This window comes from Chiroxiphia lanceolata, chromosome 20 (genome assembly GCF_009829145.1).
Source record: "Chiroxiphia lanceolata isolate bChiLan1 chromosome 20, bChiLan1.pri, whole genome shotgun sequence".
Taxonomy (NCBI): Eukaryota; Metazoa; Chordata; class Aves; order Passeriformes; family Pipridae; genus Chiroxiphia; species Chiroxiphia lanceolata.
The window spans coordinates 7,442,819-7,462,974 of record NC_045656.1 but is presented as its reverse complement, the minus strand read 5'-3'; the positions used below and the strand labels follow the sequence as shown (position 1 = coordinate 7,462,974).

General features: G+C 46.6%; 1 protein-coding gene across 3 annotated transcripts in view; it reads left to right on the top strand.

Annotated features, from left to right (window-relative positions):
- Positions 1 to 20,156, top strand: part of SSH2 (slingshot protein phosphatase 2) — a 95,211-nt gene that overhangs the window by 50,138 nt on the left and 24,917 nt on the right. For all 3 annotated transcript variants that reach the window (XM_032707669.1, XM_032707671.1, XM_032707670.1), the window contains 2 exons: positions 11,238 to 11,341; positions 16,015 to 16,079. In XM_032707669.1, the coding sequence (XP_032563560.1) occupies positions 11,238 to 11,341; positions 16,015 to 16,079 (169 nt within the window). The remainder of the gene's footprint in view (positions 1 to 11,237; positions 11,342 to 16,014; positions 16,080 to 20,156) is intronic.

Below are 20,156 nucleotides of genomic sequence, written 5' to 3'. Positions count from 1 at the left end.
TAAAACTTTAAATAATGTGTTTTCAATCTGAGTCTTAGTCAGCAAAACTGTGCAGAGTTTTTATGTTGAAACTCCTTAAAATGCATTTTGAAGTAAAGCACCGACATCTCCTTTAACTGAAAGTCGCATTAAGGTGCTAAAAGAGTTGGTTAATTTGCAGCTGTGCTGAGGAATCACAAATGCAAAACTGTAGGGTGATGTTTCAAAATGGTGCACGTTGCTGTGTTTCCTTTAATTTACTTTTTTTGTGAGCATATACCATGAAGAGTGGATGGTTCAAACAGTACTGCTTCCCTGCTTTTATTTAAAGTAGCTGTATAAAAACATTGCAATTCTCAAGAGTGGTTTGAAGAAGTTTCCTTGTCTGCTGCATAGAAATCTCCCAGTTCCTTTTGCCTCTTGGGCTGCCCTTCATTTCAGCCTTTATTTAAGTTGGGAGATGCTGTGCTGCTGTTAGACATCCCCCAGTCTGTCAGCTTCTGTTTAAAGTGGTGTATGGTGAGTGATTAATGGAAATTATTTCAGGAATAAAGGACTCCTGGTAAGCTGATCCCTATTCAGAGCACCAAAAGAAAAAGCAGAGTCACAAGGGATGTTGTCTCCAGGAAGAACTTGTAACATCCGTGGGGGGGAAGAGTTGGATTGGGAAGTGATGCTGAGTTTGCATTTTGAAAGGCATCATAATTATATCTCATGATCTGATTTGGAGAGCTTTTCCTGATGGCTCTGGAGGCTGATTGTCACTGTTTCTTGTGGCTGCTGCTGGGGTAGGTGTGCTGTGCTGGGGGGGGGGTGTGCTCTGAGCCCCCAGAACAGGCAGCCTCTCACCTGGGGAGCAGCCTGTCCTTAAAGGATGAGGGACCTCATCCCCTGTGGTGCTGGGTTATTTAACCCAAAGGGATACTGTGTTTGTTCTTTGGTTTGCAACTTTAAATTGAGTCTGAAGTTTGTACTGACCTTGCTTGTGCGAAGAACTGTCCCTAGTGTTGCCTTGAAGACACAGAATCCATTAAACTATTCCAGCTATAAAGTTGGATCCTTTGTCTTTGATGTTTTCTCACTTCTGAGTGATTAAAATTACAAGTTATTATTTACATCCTTGTTAAATTTTGTATTCCATTAATTGCAGCTTCCCTGTTCCATAAAATGAAGTCTCTGGTGTATTTGCCAGGGGCAGCAGATCAATAGCCCAATTAAGGGCTGTATCAGCACAACAGGTAGAGCTCCCTGTGACTTCCAATTTCAAATCAAAAGCTATTGAAAGAAACCTGGGACGTGGCAGTTCTCTCTGAAACAGTTCACAAACCATCTCACATCACTGGCTACTGCTGACTGTCCTTTTTGCTAATCTAAAGGGACAGTCGTTCCTAAACCGATTTTACTGTTCCTGCTGGAAACTGTCATTCAGGGATCAAATACCCCTCGTGCATGGAGAGGATGCAGTAAAAAATGAGAGAAAATTGAAAGTGCTGAGTGCAGCAGAAGTTAAAATACTGAACAAATAACTTCCTTCTATATTTTTATGAGTCAAATCCAACAGCCTCTTGATGATTTTTGATGCTTTTGGTAAACAAGCATCTGCTTCTTTTTAGCACAGAGGAAAAGGCTTATTATTCAGCATTGATTTCTTTGTGTAGAGACAGAGTGGTCCTTGTTTTGGTGCTCTATTTACAGGGGTCTGTTAATGTATTTACTGAGGGCAGGCAGCAAGGCTGTGATCAGAGCCAGGCAGCTTCCCCAGCATAATTCCTCCATCCCATGCCCTGGTTGGGGTGGCTGCAGAGCCGAGTCCTGGCACAGTTCTGCTCCAAGGGCCAGCACTGGCCATGGTTCAGGCAAGTCAGTGATCCCCTTCCATCTGTAAAGTGCTGGGCATACTTTGTCTAAATATAGGGGACGCTGGACTTGGCCACAGTGGGGAGGGACAGTATGTTGACCTCAGAGTGTCTCCTGTGACTTGTGTTACAGTCGTATTTAAAGCTGAGGGGTCCTTCTTGCAGGGCACTGCCAGTCAGGCCAAACATGGTCAGGTCTGTGACAGTGATGTGCAGGGAGATGGGAGTAAAAATTAGTTATAAAATATCCTGTCTTAAACATATTTCAGTGTAGTGGGTAGAGACCTGTTTGCTAACCAGCTGCTCAAGGGTCTGGCAGCTGTTGTTTAAGGTTTAAAAAGAAATGTGCTGTGTATGAAGGCAACACTTTCAAACTTTGGTGGCAGGGGAGATTACCGTGTGGTTTAGAGATAATCAACATGGACTGTGTTAATTTGGAGGGAAAAAAGATAAGTACATGTCAATCAGAGGGCTGTTCTTCCTGAGGACAGCTAATCAAAAAGTTGGCGGTTATTTTTCTCTGATCCTTGATGCGATAGATTCCCCCTATGAAGTTTTCTCACATCGATTAAAGTGTTTTTAAGAATATATTTGTGAAAGCATTTTGTTGGTACACGGCAGCCGGCTTGCTTTGGACAGACTGAGGTGGCAGGAGTGTGGCACGTGGTGGTAAAACACTGTGGAGTGTTCTCCTGGGTATCGCTGTCCTGCTCTGTGAACCCAGTGGTATGCATTAAAAATGCCCAAGAATGTTTAAACAGTATATAGCACAACAAGAATGTCATGCAGAGCTTTAATCTGGGAATGTCTTGACTTGGAGACCTGGAAGCCTTTGGGGACTATCATGTAAAACAAATTCCTTTCATGGTCTCGCTTCCGGTCTGGGTCTCTTGCTTTAAAAAGTGCACAGAATCAGATTTCTGCTGTAAACACCCAGTGCCTGGATTTCTTAATCAGCATCCGAACTGTGTGAGCCACCCCCTCTCTAGTCCATGAGCTGCCGTGGTCGGACTGCAGGAAGGACGATTTTGCGCGTATCTTCAGTCTTGAATTCCAGAGACATCAGAGCTTTGTTTGCACAACTTGTTTTGCTGTTGCTTTTTGGAATCTTTTTTCCTTCTCTCTGGGTAGATTATCTGAAGCCAACTGGGAGGCTGAACGTGGGCCACCAACACGTGGCTTGCTGGGCCTCCCTCGGTGTTGCACAGCCAGAGAGATGGGCAATAAAACTTCTTGTTATTAGTGTCCTGCCTGGAAAATGCTCTGTGATACCTTCCATCCGTCCTTGCTTAACTCTGTTCCTCATTGCCATGGTGACTCATACAGCCTGTTCCCAGGTTCTTATTCCCTGAAATAAATCATTACCTGATGATTTGGCGTCAGCGGAGTGTCCCAGCCCGTGCTGCGTTTCGCCGTTACCGACAATTGAAATTCAACTCGGCACATCTCCCCCACCCCCAGAGCTGCCCAACCTCGGCAGGTTGGTCCCTTCTGAGGCTGCTGAGCGCTGGCAGGAAGCGACAGGGATGGACTCGGCATGAAGTGACTCGGGGGGGGGGGGTTGTGTGAGAGTTACTGTATGAGCACGCGCTCAGCAGCAGCCCAGTGAAACCTAATCCAGAGCTGTTGGCACAGGCATGGGCCCCAGGGCTGGGGGGGAAGCAGCACTGAGCTCTGCCAGGTGGGATGGAGAGGAGACAGCTGGTGCCCGTGCTTTGCCTTTGCTTTAGGAGTTTATATGTTGAGCTGGTTCATCCATAGGCCAGGAGTACGTGAGGGGAACAGGAAACCCATGTGGACTTTGAGTTTTATCAGAAACTATAAAATGTTGTCCGGCTTAAAACCCAATCTGCTTTCTTTTGCCTGTAACAAATCAATCCCAGCCCTGCCTGCGAGGGAATACATTTGGTAGGAAGGTCAGCTCAGCCCTGCAGAGCGAGGCTGGGGGCACTGGGAGGCAGAGGAATGCTGCAGGTGGTTGGGTTTGTCTCGGCACTGTGCAGCTGCGTGGGCTGAACACTTCGCCTGCAAACAGCAGCTGTTGTTGCTCCCCTTGCTGGCAGCAAGGCAGGGATGAGTTTCTGGCAGGGATAAGTTTCTCAGCCCAGAGCTGTCGTCGCGGTCTCCAGAGGACACCGCTGCTCTCTCCAGCATACCCAGGCTGCCCAGGCTCTGACTGAAGTTTGCAAAGTGGGTTCTGGAGCTCAGTAATTGTTCCTGGTGGCAGAAGAGCCCTGATGGCATGTGCATGATGGTTTGTTCCAGCAGAGGGCTTGACTTGTAAGGCTGGTAACACATTCGGGTGTTGAGTGGGTATCAGTGCTCCCCCCAACCTGGCGAGATGACCTGAGGCTGGTTAGATTCCGTCTCTGAAATTTTCTGACTGTGGTTGTTTCATGTATCTGAAGCAGGCACAGACACACTTCACTTGCAGACACAGCCATGCTCATCAGCATTCCCTTTGGCAAGTTGGCAAATTCTCTCTGAATTTACCAGAAATTCTCTCCTCACTTGGAGCAAGTAAAAGGCCTTTGGGAGTTCAGATTCACACCCATCATCCTTGCCTTTGGCTGTCTTCTAGCAAACTCTGAGTTTTTCCTATTGTCTTAGTTTGGCTTCAGAATATGCCCATATTGAAGCCCAAAACAAAAGAAAAGGGGACTTGGTGATGGTGAGAAGGGATCAGTACATCAGTTCATGCAGATGAGTAACGGTTGGCATTGCAGATCTTTCTGTGATGATGCCTGCCTGTGTCATTGCAGCTGAGTTCTCTCTCCAGGGAGCCCCACCTTGGAACAGAGGAAGTGCCTGCAGACAGTTCCTTCTTAAAAAAAAGAAAAAGGCACAAATGCAGATGTTGTTAAAAATGCAGTTTGCGTCAAGCCTCCGAGCCCGAGTAGGTTCCCACGCTTGCTTTGTTTTTCTCCTCTGGCTGTTTCTTAAGTTGCAAAAGTGCTGAGTGGCAAGAGATGGCCTTTGGTGGAGAACCACTTCCCCTTTCGCTCCCTGCCCTCGGTGGTGTCACCTCTGCTGAATCCTTTTTCGGTAAGTCGTGGCCCTTGTTTTGCTCAGCACTGGGTTTGTTTCTGTTTTGGATATCAGAGAAGCCTGGACATGTCTGTGTGTGCTGCCAGCTGACCCTGTTAATAGAAATGTCACTGTAGGGCAGTCCTGAGTTATCTTTGCCTTTTCCATTTCCCTGTTGTTGTGGTAGGGTTTTGGTGAGGTTTTTTATTAGTATGTGGTACTGTGCTTTACACAGCTCTAGATCTGGCCTCTGTGTGAAGAGAAACGGTGCCTTCAGCACTTGTCTGGGAGCAAAGGCTTAAACTGGAAGCCAAACATTGCTTCCCTCTATTTAATTCATTAATGCTGTTGGCAGTTATTAAACAGTGCTTTAAAAAGTAAACAAGGGAAGTAGGGGTGTTGTTTGTTGAAAAACAAACTACAGTGAAGGTGAAAGAGGTGCTTCTCAGGGGAGGGATGCTGGAGGAGTGCAGTGCTCTTGTCTAGTGGTTTGATGGAGAAGTGCCCTGGGCTGCCAGGCTGCACATAATCCAGCTGTGCACCCAGCTGCTGTTGCACCCTTGGCTGGGGGACTGCTGGGTTATTAACTAGGACTTTTCTTGTGGGCAGGGGAGGTGAGTGGGAGGCTGGCAGTGAGAGCCGCTCCTGCAGCAGGTGTGATGCCAGGCCCTGGGCCTGCCTGTGGAGGAAGGGAAACAGCCAGTTTGGGAGGGAGAGCAGGAAGAGGGAGGGAAATGGCTTGAGGTGCTGAAAAAGCCAGCAGGCTGCTTGGCCTGCCCTCCTGTAACTTCTTCCACAGCAGGCACAGCAAGCTGTGGGGGAATTGCTGCCCATGCAGGGAGCGTCCTGGCTGCTCCAGAGCTCACTGTCATGTCCCCAGATGCCCTCTCTCCCTCCTTCCACTCCTGGCTCCACAGCCTCGGGAATGAGCTCGATATTGACGCCTGCTGTGCGCTCCTGCCAGCCTTGGAATTCTGGTGTTCTTCTTGCTTTTGTGTTTTGCAGCCCGTGGATTAAAGGAGGATGATAGAGCTGAGCTGGCAGTGAAGATGTGCAAGGCAGCATCGGCTGCTCGTGTTAGGGCAGAATGTTGGGGAACTCTTGAGTGAGCACCCTGGCTCAAAAATGACAGAAGGGAGTTGGGTACACGATTTTGTTTCACTTCCTGATAGACACCTTCTGTACTGCATCTCTTCCCTGTCCTGTTTAGCTGCTGGCTCTTCAGTCAGGGGCCACCTTTCCCTGCATACGTGAGCAGCATTTGGTAGCGTGGGGTCCTGACTGATTTCCCCGGTGCTTTAGTCTGCATTGACACTTCCCATTTTGAGGACTTGGGCTGCTGATGATTGCAGTTAGTCAACACCAGGGTTAACTTGTGTGATTCCTTACTGTCAGGCCTGTCTGCTTTCGTCAGTGCAGTGCTTTTCTTTCATTTGCCTTTGGTCTGAGCAGCTGCTAAGGGGGAAAGGTATGTCCTGCAAATGGATTGGAGACTGGAAGCCCTTCCTGTTGGTGCCCAATTCTGCCAGGCAGTGTCTTGTGTTTGTAGAGCTTGTGCTGGATGGTGGTTGTGTTCCAAGAGATGCCCTTTAGGGAAATCTCTTTTCACTCTGGAGTTGGAAGTGTCTGTGGTAACTGCACAACTCTCTTGTCATGGGGAGCTGCAGCTCGAGCTAGGGTTGGCATTGAAATCCCAGAGTAGTCTCTCAGCTGTGTTAGGATGCTGCTTCAGAGCACGTTTCTGCAGGATTCTGCTTAATAAATACCTACAGCTGACAGAAATCATATTCATATTTCTATAAATAAGACAGACTTCTGTTAAAATGTGAAGTACCTTGAAATCTTCATTTCCCCTACCATCACTTTTTAACGTCCCTGTTTCTTCTATGGACAAAGGGGAACAGGGCAGGAGTTCATGACCTCCCTGCAGTGCCTGTGTGCCATGGGCATGGCTGTGAGGAGGTGACAGCACAGGGAGCTTTGCTCCTCACTGCACTGACCAATTCCTGTGCGCTGTGCAGGGGGACATGGTGAAAGAACTTCTCCTCTCAGGGAATGGTGCCAGCTCTCTGGTTGTGCTACTTGGCAAGTGCCTGACTAAGGGCTGGGCTGGACAGGACAGAGCCTGCTGTAAAGGAGCTGCTCTGATGAGTATGTAGAGCCAACTTTTGGAAAGTCGTCCTCAGGCTCGCAATAACTTAATTAAATGTTTATTAGGATAAAACATTGCCAGCAGCTGCTCAGGTGCCTCCTTGCTTTCCTTGCTGTGCTCTTAAAAAGGTTTTATCTTCTTCCTCTATGCAACAGATTCAAAAAAAACCTATGAGGTTCCTTTTTGAGTAATTTACACTGAGGACTGAAAATTTCTCATCGAAATTGGTGGGTGGTGCAGATTCACCTGGCTCCTGGCAGGTGGGGCAGCTCCCCAGCCAAGCAGCCCCTCCAATGGAAGGCATTATCCAGGACAGTCATGGCAAAGCTTCCAGTGATTCCTGTTGTTGCATCACTTTGGCATAGTCCCTAAACCAGTAACACTTTTGTGTCTTCAAACCAGTTTATTGGTGTTTGTCCTTGCAGTTCACGAATGGAGCTGTGCAGGGTAGCAACTGGGAAGGTATTTACTGTTTGTTTGCCATCTGTAAGTTCTATGTGGATCCCATTTTGTAGCATAATGAGAATTTGGTACAAACTGTGCAGTGTTTTCCTCGTGCACGAGGAGCTCAGCCCCTGGGCAGCAAGTCAGGCAGCGCGGGAATCACTTCTGTTTCCTGCTGTTAATGCTTGTTAGAAATGGAGTCTTCTGAGGGGAATGTCCGTGCTTTTTGTGCAAAGGGCTTTAAATAATCTGATGTGACTTGTACAGTTTCTACAAAATCTTTTCTGCCTGAGAGTAAAATCAGTACAAGAAGCGATTTCCGTAGGAGTTCCTTAAATTTTCCGCTTTGTGTTGGTTCTCTTCCCAGTGAACAGGGAATTACAAATAGCACATCCCTGGTGGCCTTGGGCTTGCTGCTTCACTGCAGAAGTGAGCAGGCTGAACATGGAAGAAAAGGGGGTTTTTCCCCCCAGCAGTAGTGCTGAGGAGTGCTTATGGATTTAATCACTCCTTTGTAGGCATGTCCCGAGTAAATCTGCTCCAGAAGAAAGCCCTGTGCAGTCCAGAGGACTGATGACGAGCCTGGTGCGCTGATAAAACACAGCTCAGCTTTGTTACCTCTGCCAAGTTGGCTCTTTGTCTTCTGCTGTCCTGGGCTCAACTTCTCCCACGTTGAGTGTCTTTTAACAGCCAGTCTGTCCCAGGAGATAGTTTCAAAGAGCATTGAAGCTCCTGTAGGCTTTGGCAAACCAGATTTTGTGGAGTACTTCAAAGCCCAGGTTACACTTGGGAGCCGCTGAGCTGTCAGCAGGGTGAAATCAGTAGTGGATGGCAGCACAGCTCTGCTGGTATGGTGAGCACAGTCCCACATCATGAGGGTTGTTTTGAGTCCTAATTGCCCTTTTCACACACATCTTTTCTACCTTCTGTGTTTCTGAAGCATCTCGGGGTGGAGCCTGTTAGCATCCCACCCAAGGAATCCTCTCTCCTTTTGTAGCAGGGGTAGTATCCAAAGGTGATCTTGCCCTGAAAGATGGAGTTTTTGGGAAAGGTCATGGTGGGGACTGTCCAAACAGGATGGACCCAAATTGAGCAGCCATCTCTGTGTGGCACAGAGGATGTCAGGCCGGTGATTGATTGCCTTTTTTCCCCTTGTTGTGCACCAAAATAAGCATCTCCTGAAAGAACAGTGTTAAACTTTGCTGGTAGTTATTATTAGAGCTCCTTGGACTTTCCTATAAATTTGTGGCCTTTCCTCCCAAGATTTTCTGTGCTGCTTGAATCTCAGGGCAAGGGCTTGGTGTTGTGTGTGTGTATTGTTGGGTTTTTTTGCTGAGATGCTGTGCTGGATATCGATGTGTGTTTGGTGTTGGGAGTCCAGGGTGGGTGATGCCAAGGGTGTGCCGTGCCCTCCTCTGCACAGTGAGTGTCCCCAGAGCTGGATTTGGCAGAAGGACCAGGGCTCTTGTGTCTGTAGATTTGCCCTTGTCCCAGCAGTGCTGATGACCATCTCCTGCCCTCGCTCCTGCCCTGGGGGAGGTGCTGCCCTCCCTGCTTGACCTCCCCGTTCCACAAGAACGATCTGCTTTGCCACATTCTTCAGCTCTTCCAGTCCTTTGTATGGGAAATCACATTCCCTTTCCCTAGTCTTACCAAGTCAAACTTAGTGCTTGTGGTTAATGGCCCAAAACAAGGCTGTCCTGGCTTTAGAAGAGCAGGTGGCCTCCTGGAAGGATGCACCTGATGGGAATCTCTTCAGTTCTGCTGCTGGTTCCTTTCCAGGCCAGTGGTTGAGAGCTGGTGATAAGAGAGAGTGATGGAATTGAGAAGATTTTTAACCTCCCAGCCCTCCAGCTACGTACTGCTGTATCCACTAAAAATAGTTTCTAATTCCACCTTCTGAGGGAACCTCAGGCACAGGCTAAAGGATTGCTAATATTAGTTGTTGGCTTTGCTGATAAACTGTGTGAAAAGTGGCTGTGAGTGCTGAGTTCTTTCTCCTCCTGTGCAGACTAACATCTTTTAACAGTTTTCTTCTATGGTGAGGTTATAAAGGGAGGAGAAGAATTTATTTTTATCATTAATAATAATATTACTATTTTTTTTAAGTATCTTCGAGATAACTCAGTGTTTCTCCAGTTTGGGCTGTAGGAAATTGTGCAGCTTGAGAGCTTTCAGAGGATTTATTTGTCACCAAAAGCTAGAAAGGCTGAGTCAAATTTTTTAATATGAGTCTGAGGAAACATCTGTTCTTGGTGTGCCAATGAATTTATTATGTTTTGTTTTTAATTTTAGTACAGGTAAAGATCTCTGATCCATTTTACCTTGGGATGAGTGATTTTCTCCTTTTTGAAATTCTGTTTTGTTGAAACATCCAGAGCATGTTTGACATCTGGTTCAATTTCAGAAAGAAATTTCTGGGAGAAACTTTGTCAGTGAGGAATGCTGAGGGTATGACAGCACGGTCTAAACATTGGGATATGCTGCAGGCTTTAGAAAGGTCTCTTTGAATCTGTGCATCTGCTTTGCTGGAGCTTGGAAAACTTCATTTTTTCATATCCCCAGCAGCAAAATGGAGAGGTGCCCAGAAATGTGCCTGAGCTTAGAGGGAAATCCAACTTTTTAACACAAGCTTGTGTAATTCTTGTGCCTATGAAAGTGCAGTTGGCAAAGCCTTTGCTAAAGCAGTCAACCCCAAATAATGAAAATACGTGGCAGGGCTTTTTACTCTATTAATAATTTCCCAGTCCTGGTCTCTTAAAGGAAGGGAATAAATAATTGGGTTTGATATTTGTTTAAGGAGCGAAAGGAATTAAGTTCCTAAGCTTTACTCAGCTGAAGGACAAGCCAACATCTTTTTCAAGGCACAGAGCTGCTGGAATGCACAATGCCAGGGACTCTCCCATTCTGTCTTACCATATTCATCAACCATCCTGTTGACTAGAGAATTGCTTCTGGCTTTCTTCAAAGCCTGTATGACTGTCTTATCAATTCTGAGAAAAGCAGGATCCCTCAAGTATGCAACAGGATGGCTGAATTGCAAAACCTGGAGTGTGTCTTGCTTTTTCCACGAACCACAGCATCTCTAAGAAAGCTACTGGAAGATGTGCTTAAAATACCAGCTGTTCCTCAGAATCTGGGAGTTCTTTACTGTCCCTTTTTTACAAACTTCTCTCCTCATGTGACTTCAGAAAGGGCAAAAATCAGGGCAGTAAGTGGTGTCTGATCTCAACAGCATTACAGTTTTGCTTTTAATTTATAAGTCATTGAGAGTTAATTATCATGCAACTCATAGACAGTAGTTTCATGATTTCTTAAACTGTTGTGCACACTAATTTTCTTTTGGCTAACTGCAGAAGGGAGACATTTGTTTCTGCAGGGCATCAGCTGTGTCTGAGCCACAAAGCTCGGGGTTAACGGAGTCCATAATTACCGAGGTGCGTGGGCTCACTCTGCTCATCACCGTTCAGAAATGTGGATGTCTCATCTTGACTTCCAAATCCAGAGTGTAGCCATAGGTTCCACCTCTGCAGGCAGAGTGGCACCAGGCATATGTTCTGCTTTTCGGTGTTTCTCTTTTTGTGGTGTTCTCAGTTATGCTTTGAGTGTTTGCAAGCACTTATATGAGGGGGAAAGTTCTTTACCAACAGAATAATTTGGTCTAAATCACTTCCTTGCAAAAGAACAGAGCATACCTTGAACTTCTCTTGTTCATTGCTTTTTTTCCTTTTAAATACAAGACAGTTTTCCTCACTCTCTGTTTGTCTCTCCCCTTGCAGTATCAGCGAAAGCTTCCTCACTGTGAAAGGTGCAGCTCTTTTCCTGCCACGTGGAAATGGGTCATCCACTCCCAGGATCAGTCACAGGCGCAACAAACATGCAGGTAAAGTGGTGTGTCGATGACTGGGGCTTGTCTGTTCCCCCTCATTTCAAAGTCCACTTTTCTTGAGTTCATTTTCACCTCATGACACACATTTCTGTCTGCTCCTGGTGTTTGTTAAAGCCTGACCTGCCAGTCACAAGACTGTGCTGTTTGATGCTGATTAGATGGACAGGTTTCAGAACTCTTGTTTCTCCTGCAAAAATGAGGGACATCAAGGCAGTAGTCATGACATCGTGGAGACTTCAGAATAACTGCCCCCCAAAATACCATCCTGTAATTTTTGTATGAGAGGGGGGATGGGAGGATTGCCGTGAAAACCTTCAGGCATTGCACTGGGAAACCTGAGGTTGTGATATGGGATGAGTAATTGTTCTTCCTAATCTGAAAGTAACCGGTTATGATGGAGGGAAGGGAGGATATTTACCTCTGTGTGGGGGTGAGGAAACCTCTGAGCAAAGTCAGTGTGACTTCTCAGAGGTGTGAGCAGAGTGAGTAATACAGAGTCGGTTATAATTCCTCCTCCTTTATCTGCTCCAAGTTTGATTTGTGTTTTTGCTTTGATTCTCTTTGAAAAGTTGACCTGAATAATGGAACTCAAACACTTCAGGGTAGGTTGTTTTTCATTGGCTATGGTGCTTAATCAGTGGTGGTGTTTTACAGGGATCAGATAGTGTGGGGATTTTCCCTTGCATTGAGCAATTGACAGGAAAAAAAAACACATGGAAACCTTCAGACTTTTGCATATGGGACAGAAATAGAAACAGAGAGGAGGAGTCAATGTGCTTTGCCAGGAAGTGACCAGCAAAACGTGATTTGATTTGATTCCAGGTGTAGATCACTTTGTACTTTGAGACCAGCAGACTTGTCATCCAGGTCTACATCTGGCAGAGTTCTGTACCTGATGTCTGGCCACCTAAAAATCTGTTTACAAGTATATTTATAGAAAAGGTTTAAGTCAGAAGGCAGTTAATCACCTACTTGGATTCAAACTACTTTGGTGAGATGCATTAATTACCAGTTGTCAAAAGAAAATGCTCTGACACTTAATTTAAAGCTGGCCTTTCTGGTCGAGAATGAAGTGAAATTGTCTTTAGTGTGAAAGTAGTCGGCAGTCTTTTAAAAGTTTCTCTTGGCCTGTCTTGATTTTTGGTCTCTCCAAAAGACCATTGCTGAAGCCCAGGTCTCCCCCTGGCAGCTGCTGCCTTGGCTTTACCTCGCTGAGGAGACCCACTGGATGGTTTTCCTTGTGAACCTCTGCAAGGCAGCACAAACAGCTGTTGAGTCTCTCTCCTTCCCTCATCTGCTTGCTCCGGCTGACTTGCATGAGGTCTGGAGACCTTGGTGGAAAAATAGTTGCTTGTCTAATCAGCCCAGAGCTCTTGGAAGCCAGATTGCCAAGGAAGCAAATCCAGTGTGTTGTAATTGCTTACAGCAAGATGTTTGGTACTGGAGAGGCTGGCTTGCCTAAGGGGTGGGATTTTTGTTTTTAGAAGGTGTATTTTATTCCTGTCCTGAGATTTAATGAGGCATCAGCACTGTCCTTTCCTCAGTTTCCCTGCTTGTCAAGTGATGGGAACGCTGTAGTGATTTTTATGGTGCTTAGAGGTTTCACTGCAGAGGGTCCCTTGTCTGCGTGTGCATCAGCTTTCTTTTCTGTGGATTTTTCTAATAATCAGCAGACCGAGGGATCAATGTGTCTCCTTCTTGAGCAAAAACATCTGTGCCACCAAAATTAAATCAGTGATGTAGAGAGCGTGGCTGTGAGCGGTGAACTGGCCGCTGGCACTGAGCTGGCACAGTGTGTGCAGCTGCCTCCTCTCTGGGACACTGATATTCCATGCTCAGCTTCCATTCCCATGTATGTCGTTATCTCTGGCACACAAAATTAGAAGAGGGTAGAGAGCGGACATAACTTTCCAGTATGGAATTGCTGCCTATGGATGCAATAGTATTTCAAGTGACTCCAAGAGCATTTTCTAGGAAGCTTCACTAACCTTCCTGACCTGCTTTTTTAATTCATCAGAGGCGCTTGAATCCAGTGGGAAGAGTAAATGGGTAACAGGAAGTAATTAATGCTCCCACCCGTTTCTTTAATCGCATCTCCAGCGATGGAATCATTGGCAGATTGACTAGATATGGCACCACCTGTCCACACTCCTCTTGCTGGGCGGTCCTGTGCCACCTGGAAAACTGATCTGTGGGATGGTGGGCTTGCTTTTCCACAACAAACTACGCAGGCCAGAAAACAGTGTAACTTCCCTGGGGCTTTTGCCATCTCTGGAACGCTGTGAATCACTTTTCAGATCCCACTCTGATGCTTTGCACCTATCCTGCCAGCTCAGGGAAACAAAAGCATCTGCTCAGTGCAGGACAATGTGATAGGAAGCAGCAGCCCTGCCGTGAATGCCAGCAAAGCTGACAGCTCTTCACAGGACAGGATGTGGTATCTTTGTGCTGATTCTGGCGTGTTAAAACCTTCCCTTTGGTTTTTCTTAATCCAGGAAGCTTACAAAATGCCTTGTGTGTTTGGGGCTGAAAACGTTGCAAGTCGATTAAAGCTGGCCAAGGAAGCAATCCTTCACTTTCCAGCTCTGGAGCTCCCAAGGCTGGCAGGGGAACAGGGAGGAGTGTGGTAAACTTTCTGAGGATGAAGGATAATGGAGCTCCTGGACTGGGCCTTGCAGAAAGGGTTGTCGTAGAAACTTTGTCTCGTTTTTAAGTATGGAGATAATCCAGTATTCCTGGTTTGTTTTTTTTTTTAAACTCTGGAGGCTTTGGCTCTTAAACTGGTTCCTGAATTACTGGCAGCAATAGGTGGGAACTGTTACATTTTGGGGAGGGAAAAGCTGAGGTGAAACATCTTTCATTTCAAGCTACCTAAGATGTGGATGCTTCATGAGAGAGACACTTGCAGGGCTCTTCCAGGCAGTGGGCAGGAGGTGCAGAGGGACTTTCACCTGTTGAGTCAACTGTTCTCAGCAATTCCCGCTGTGGGAGCAGCTGAAACTTGCTGGAACTGGGCGGTGTTGCCAGGATTTTGCACTGGTGATGACGTGGGGAAGTGCTGTCGCTGCACCCCTGGGATGACAAGCACCTGATGGAGGAGTTGGCCTTTCCTGAGTTACCTATCTCCATAAATAGTTGTTATTTATGGAGGCACGTGCCAGCCACTCCTGCATTGGGAACAATGTCCTTGGGCAGGAAGCGGCTTCAGCCGCTGGTACTTTGTATGTGACTTCCCCAGCGGTGCAGAGTGCCTCAGTTTTTCCCACCCCCAGTTGAAAATGCAATCCCAGAGCATTGACTCATTCTCCATGTGCTAAAATATGTTTCAAGGAGGAAGGAAGAGAGCAGGGAATGCTGTGTCCTGTGTAGCCCACTCCACACTAGCTTGCCTCTGTCCCATCCAGAGAGGGGCTGCTCTTCCACCAGCTGTAAAAGTTATTAGGAAACTGGGTACTGTGCTCTTGCTGGGCAGCTTTTCCTTTCTTTCCCTCCCCTTTTGGGGCATTTCTGGATGCTGCTCCATGTCCAAGATTTCCTGGTTTCTGAGAGTCTGTGAAATAGCATGGATTGTAGCACCACTGATGAATTAGGAAGGGAGGTCAGGGAGATTAACCAGCCTTCCTAGAAAATGCTCTTGTAACCACTCCTGCTGAATATTTGCTCCTGCTTCATGGTCTTCCCTGCAGTGTTACCTAAACTCAGCTTCCTGGCTGTGGGGGAGTGGGAGAGGGTGGGAGACTAAAGGCTCCTCTTGTTGCTGATCTGTGCCACCCACCTGGCAGCCTTGCACTCTCCTTTCTGGGAATGCAGATTAATTTTCCATACAATGATGGCAAAAACAGGAGATGCTGCTGCTGACTGACACTCAGGGGGTGATGTTGGCTCTCTGCAGGCCAGGGAGTAGTGCTGAGAAGTCAGTGCAGCAGTGCTGGCAGAAAGGAGCTCAGTTGTCTTTCAAATACTTGATGCTTTAGGAACCTGGGACACTTGACGCTTTTTAATAAGACTCAAAATCATGGTCATGCAGTAAATTTAATTTTCTTTTATTTTTCCTCAGCCTCACCAGTGAAAGTGTTGCAAGTGTTTTCTAAGAAAAAAATTGCAGGTGTTTGATTTTTCAGGTGGCAATTCTTAGCTGCTTTTGGGAGGGGTTGGTACACAACCATACGTGGGCACGTGCTGCTCTAAGGTGGGACTAAATCTCACTTCATAGGGGATACTTTTGTCTGGGTAGTAGTTCTGCACTGGGTAATAAAAGTTGAGTATAAAAGAAGTTAGTATAAAAAGAAGTTGGTATAAAAGAAGTGGCAGATTTCTGGTTTGAAGAGTGTGGTAGAATGAGATGTTGAACCATGGGGTGGGGTCCATTTCTACCTAGTTTGCCTTGTCTATTAAAAGAACAAAGAATACTGAAACACTGTTAATTTCTGTTAAAAAAGATAACAGGATTTAGCAGGAGAGAGCATAGTAACTGAGGAACAGGTGAGCACACGGAGCAAAGAGCAGCTGACGCAGAGATGACAGCTCATCTCTGAGGAGGTGGGAGTGACGACACTCACGGTGACGTGTCGAGTTTCTCAGTGGACATTTGCTCTGGCTGGAGAGCCAGGAACTTGCATATGATTTAAAACTATTTTCGTGCACTCACCTTTCCCTCTTGCCTGCAGGGGATCTCCAGCAGCACCTGCAGGCCATGTTCATCCTGCTCCGCCCAGAAGACAACATCAGACTGGTAGGTCGGCTTTGTGCTTATCTGCTGGGAACCAATGTAAAGGTTAAGTGCCACTTGACAAATACACCTGTGGAACTCATGAAAGCAGTGCTGTGTGTGTGTCTGAGTGGTTTCGTCAGCAGGTCTGGGGAGTCTTTGCAACCACAAAGGTAGAAAAGCAGCTAATTGTGAAAGGCCTGCTTATTTGGTTGTTCAGTGAGACAAATTGTATGTCTGGAAGATTGTCTTTGAACCAAGCACTGAGTACCTGTGCTCTTAAAGTCCTGTAACAATTGCCAGAGAAGAATTTATCTTGGTGCCCTCTTTAAATCAAGAGTAGATGACTTATGTCTGACCAGTGTGAGCACCTGCCTTCCTACAGTAGTTCAGTTGTGTAGCTCACTCTTCTCTCCTCACTTGTGGCATCCTAAAAAGCCATGGCTTATCAGGAAGGAGCAGGTAGGACCTCATGTAGCCATGCACCTACACTGAACCTTGGCCTTCTGCTTTTTTGGGCTGTTGCCTCCTACAGTGATGCAATCAGGTATTGCTGTTCATAGCATTGTCGTGCAGTCCTGAAGAGCTCCAGAAGCCAAACGTGAGCAGTGAGGAATTTGTCTGGGACATGTTGAAGTGCTCTACAAGGCCAGGCATGACTGCAAGTGTATCTGCACCTCTCATCACTCAGGAGCCTGAAGTTTCTTTCCTGTGTTGTCTTGGTGCATCTTAGCAACATCTGCCCAAAGAAGGACTGCCAGCACCACAAGTGTTATCTGGCACCTCTGGTTTGCTGAATCCTCCTGAGCCGTGCTGAGGATGGACTGGTTGTATGAGTACAGCTAGGAAACAGCCAAGATTAATATGGAATGCTTAAACTTCCAAAATGACCACTGAAAATAATTTGCCATAAGCCAACTAAAGGACCTGCTCCTAAACTTTTTCAGGCACACCTTACTGTCACTGAAATTTCGCTCAAAGTGATGGGAATGGGGGTTCTCAATGCTTTTCAGAATCTGAGCTGGGGTTAGAACATTGGAAGCCATTGAACAAGGCATTGTTCAGCAATATCACTGGCTACATTGTGTGATTTGGGACAAATTAGCCTTAACAGCTGAATGAGGACTTTGTGGGCTGAGACATAAACCCTTTTGTTCTGAGCTACATTTGGAATGCTGAAATCTAGCATGAGGTTAAGTTCGATAGTCTACTTGAATTTAATTGATTCTTGACGAACGAAGGGTGTGCAGAGCTGCAGTGGAGTCTCTCACAAGACAGTAGATACATAATGAGATTTGAAATATAAACAGCAGTGAGAGAAATGCATTCTCTTCATTTCGTTGGCTGCTGTCATTCAGAGGGCAGCAGAGGAATCTAATCCTCTAAAAACCTACACTTAAAATTTGGAACAACCCTTGTCTCTGTTGGAGCTGTTGGCAGAGGTTTTTAGCCCTCCATGAGAGCAGGATTAGAGCAACAGTACCAGTGTAAAATCAGTAGAAAGGAGGAAAAGGAGTTAAGAGTGCAAAGTGATTGAACACGTTTCTGTAGCTTAGCAGAGCTGTGGACTTGAAAGTTGGACTTACTTTTTTTGTCTTCAAATCAAGTAACTCAATGAGAAATGTCTTCCTGGATGAAACACTATCAGAGAGAATGAAAAAGATGAAAGGTCAGTATTAACTTCTTGGAATGTGCTGTTCATAAGGGCTGGTGAAATATCAAATCATACTTCTGATGAAACAAGAATGCAGCAGAAGATAAAGTTGGCTTGTGTTTAGGTGAGCCTGAAAGTAAAAAAAATGTATCTGGCCCTGAAAGCACTACAGGGGATGATTTGTTCTTGAACAGACCACAAATAACCTTCCCAAATTGAGAAAGCTAGCTCTATGTAGGTGAGCTGTTGAGAAAGAACTTCCCATCTCATCACAGTCCCTGTAGCCAGGCCATCCTCTCTAAAGTGACTGGGATTTCAAATACCTTCATTTAAAAGGCGTCAGAGCACTTGGTGTGCTCCTGCTGTCAGGTGAGCGTATGAACCAGCACTTAATGGCAAGGTTGGAGACTCATTTGTGATTTGTTGGGCATGTTGGAGCTCTAGCAGTAATCTTTGAGGGTGGCTGATTTACAGTGTCAAATTTGCGGGTTTATTATTCCAGTAAATGTAGCAAAACACATTATCTGCCCCAGTCGTGGTTCTTTGCTTTGTGCTAAGGGTGTAAGTGTTGAGCCCAGAGAGCCACACTAATCCATGCCCTGTTCCTCTTAAGTGGCCTCTGAAAATCCCACCCCACCGACGTGTAGCTACGTGACCTTTGCTCACTGTTTGTCTCGCCTTGTTCTAAAGGGTCTTGCATTAAGACTTCCCATTCCTGCCGGCCAAATTGGTTTAGCAAAGTAAGTTAGATTATGTTAATCCTCTTGCTTATGGACTGTCCTCAAGAGAAGCAGAACAGAACTTGTGTGTGGATGCCCCGGACATGGAGCAGCTGCGTCCATCTGCTCCCGTTTTAGGCAAGTCTGTGCTTCTTGTTGAGGTTTGGTTCCTAATGTAGATAATAACTTTAACCACCAAGCCCTTGGTGATTACTTGCTCTTCTAGGTGGAAGAGCACCTTTCTGTTTTCCCACAAGTGGTTAGTGGTAGAAACAGCTGTCTTTGGCAGAATTCACACCTTGAAGGACTGACCGCTTTGATCTTCCGTGTTTCCAAAGGAATCCCAGTGACTCAAGAAGCAAGAAGGAAAATAAGGCTGGTTTTAGCATGACTTATCCTAAGGAGATGGGGTGGGGCACAGTCTCTGTACAGAGCACGGCTGTCTGCTGGCATCAGCATTTGGGTAGTTTCTGTTGGTCTTTGGTCCCATTGGACAAGTCTAGAAGACTCCATCAACACTGTCTCCTGCCTGCACTTGCTGTTCTGCCCCATCACTAGAGCTGCTGCTCCCTGCAATTCCACTGGGAAGCTTTCCCTGCTGAGCACGGGGCAAGGCTGGACTGGGACGGCTCCTTCTCGCCCGTGTTTGCTCTCTGCAGGCCCCGCTCAAAGTTCAAGGAGCAGTTTAACAGTGTGGTAAACACTGAGGCCAGGCAGGGTCTTGGGGTTGGATTAGGCTGTCCAAAGTTAAGGCTCAGTATACAGAATTAAGACACTTCCTTTCTAGGGGTGTCCTAATTTCTCTACTTGGTATCCTGTGACTAAAATAACTGTAAATGGCTTGGAACAGAGTCCAGAAAGTGTTGCAAGTACAGGCTGCCTGCTGCAGATGTTTATAGGCAGTGCAGGGCTCCCTTTCCCAGGCTCCTCGCTAACCAGCAGCCTGTCCATAAGATTTACTGGAGTCACTTCAGTTCTCACTTCCTTGTGGCTTCTGGAGGAGCAGCACAGCTCAGTGCAGCCTTTCAGGAGCTTCAGTGTTGGTCTGACATTCACAGCTGAAGTTCCACAGCTGCTCTCTGAATGCTGTCAGTAGTATTTGATCTGGGGGAGTTTGGGCTGAACTGCAGTCCTGCTAGAGCTCTCTTTTGGCACTGGGGTAAATGTGGTTGTGGCAGGAGCAATGAGGCACAATGACTTTCACCTTTTCTGGGCAATCTGAATCCAGTGGTGGATACAGCTTAGTCATCTTTTCCTGCCGGGTGTAGGGCAGCAAGGTTGCATCTGCACTGGGGAAGTTGCCAGAAGAATTCAAAGGACCAGCAGGAAACCACATATGAATTAGGTCCTATGAATTAGATCTTGGTTGTCTGGTGGTGGTGGAAAGGGTCTTGTTGGAGCTGTTGTAGCACACGGTAGTTCAAAGGAAAGTTCTAGTTCTTTGGGCAAAGTCCTCGGGGAGGTGAAGAGCATGTTCAACACCCTTCTGTCTTGCTGAACGTGTGATGGTCCACGAAGCTCACAGGGCTGGGACCAGTCAGAGGGCTGTAGGTTATTCAGAACCAACCCTAGTGGACCAGAGCAGGCCTGGAGCCAGGCGTGCAGAGGGCACCAGGAGCATCCCAGCTGTTGAGGAAGGCACTGTGGGAGAGTGAGACCCTTCTTACCCAGCTGAGGAGCGTGGGACGTCTGTACTAGTCCAAACTGCATCACTGCTTCTGCGCCTGT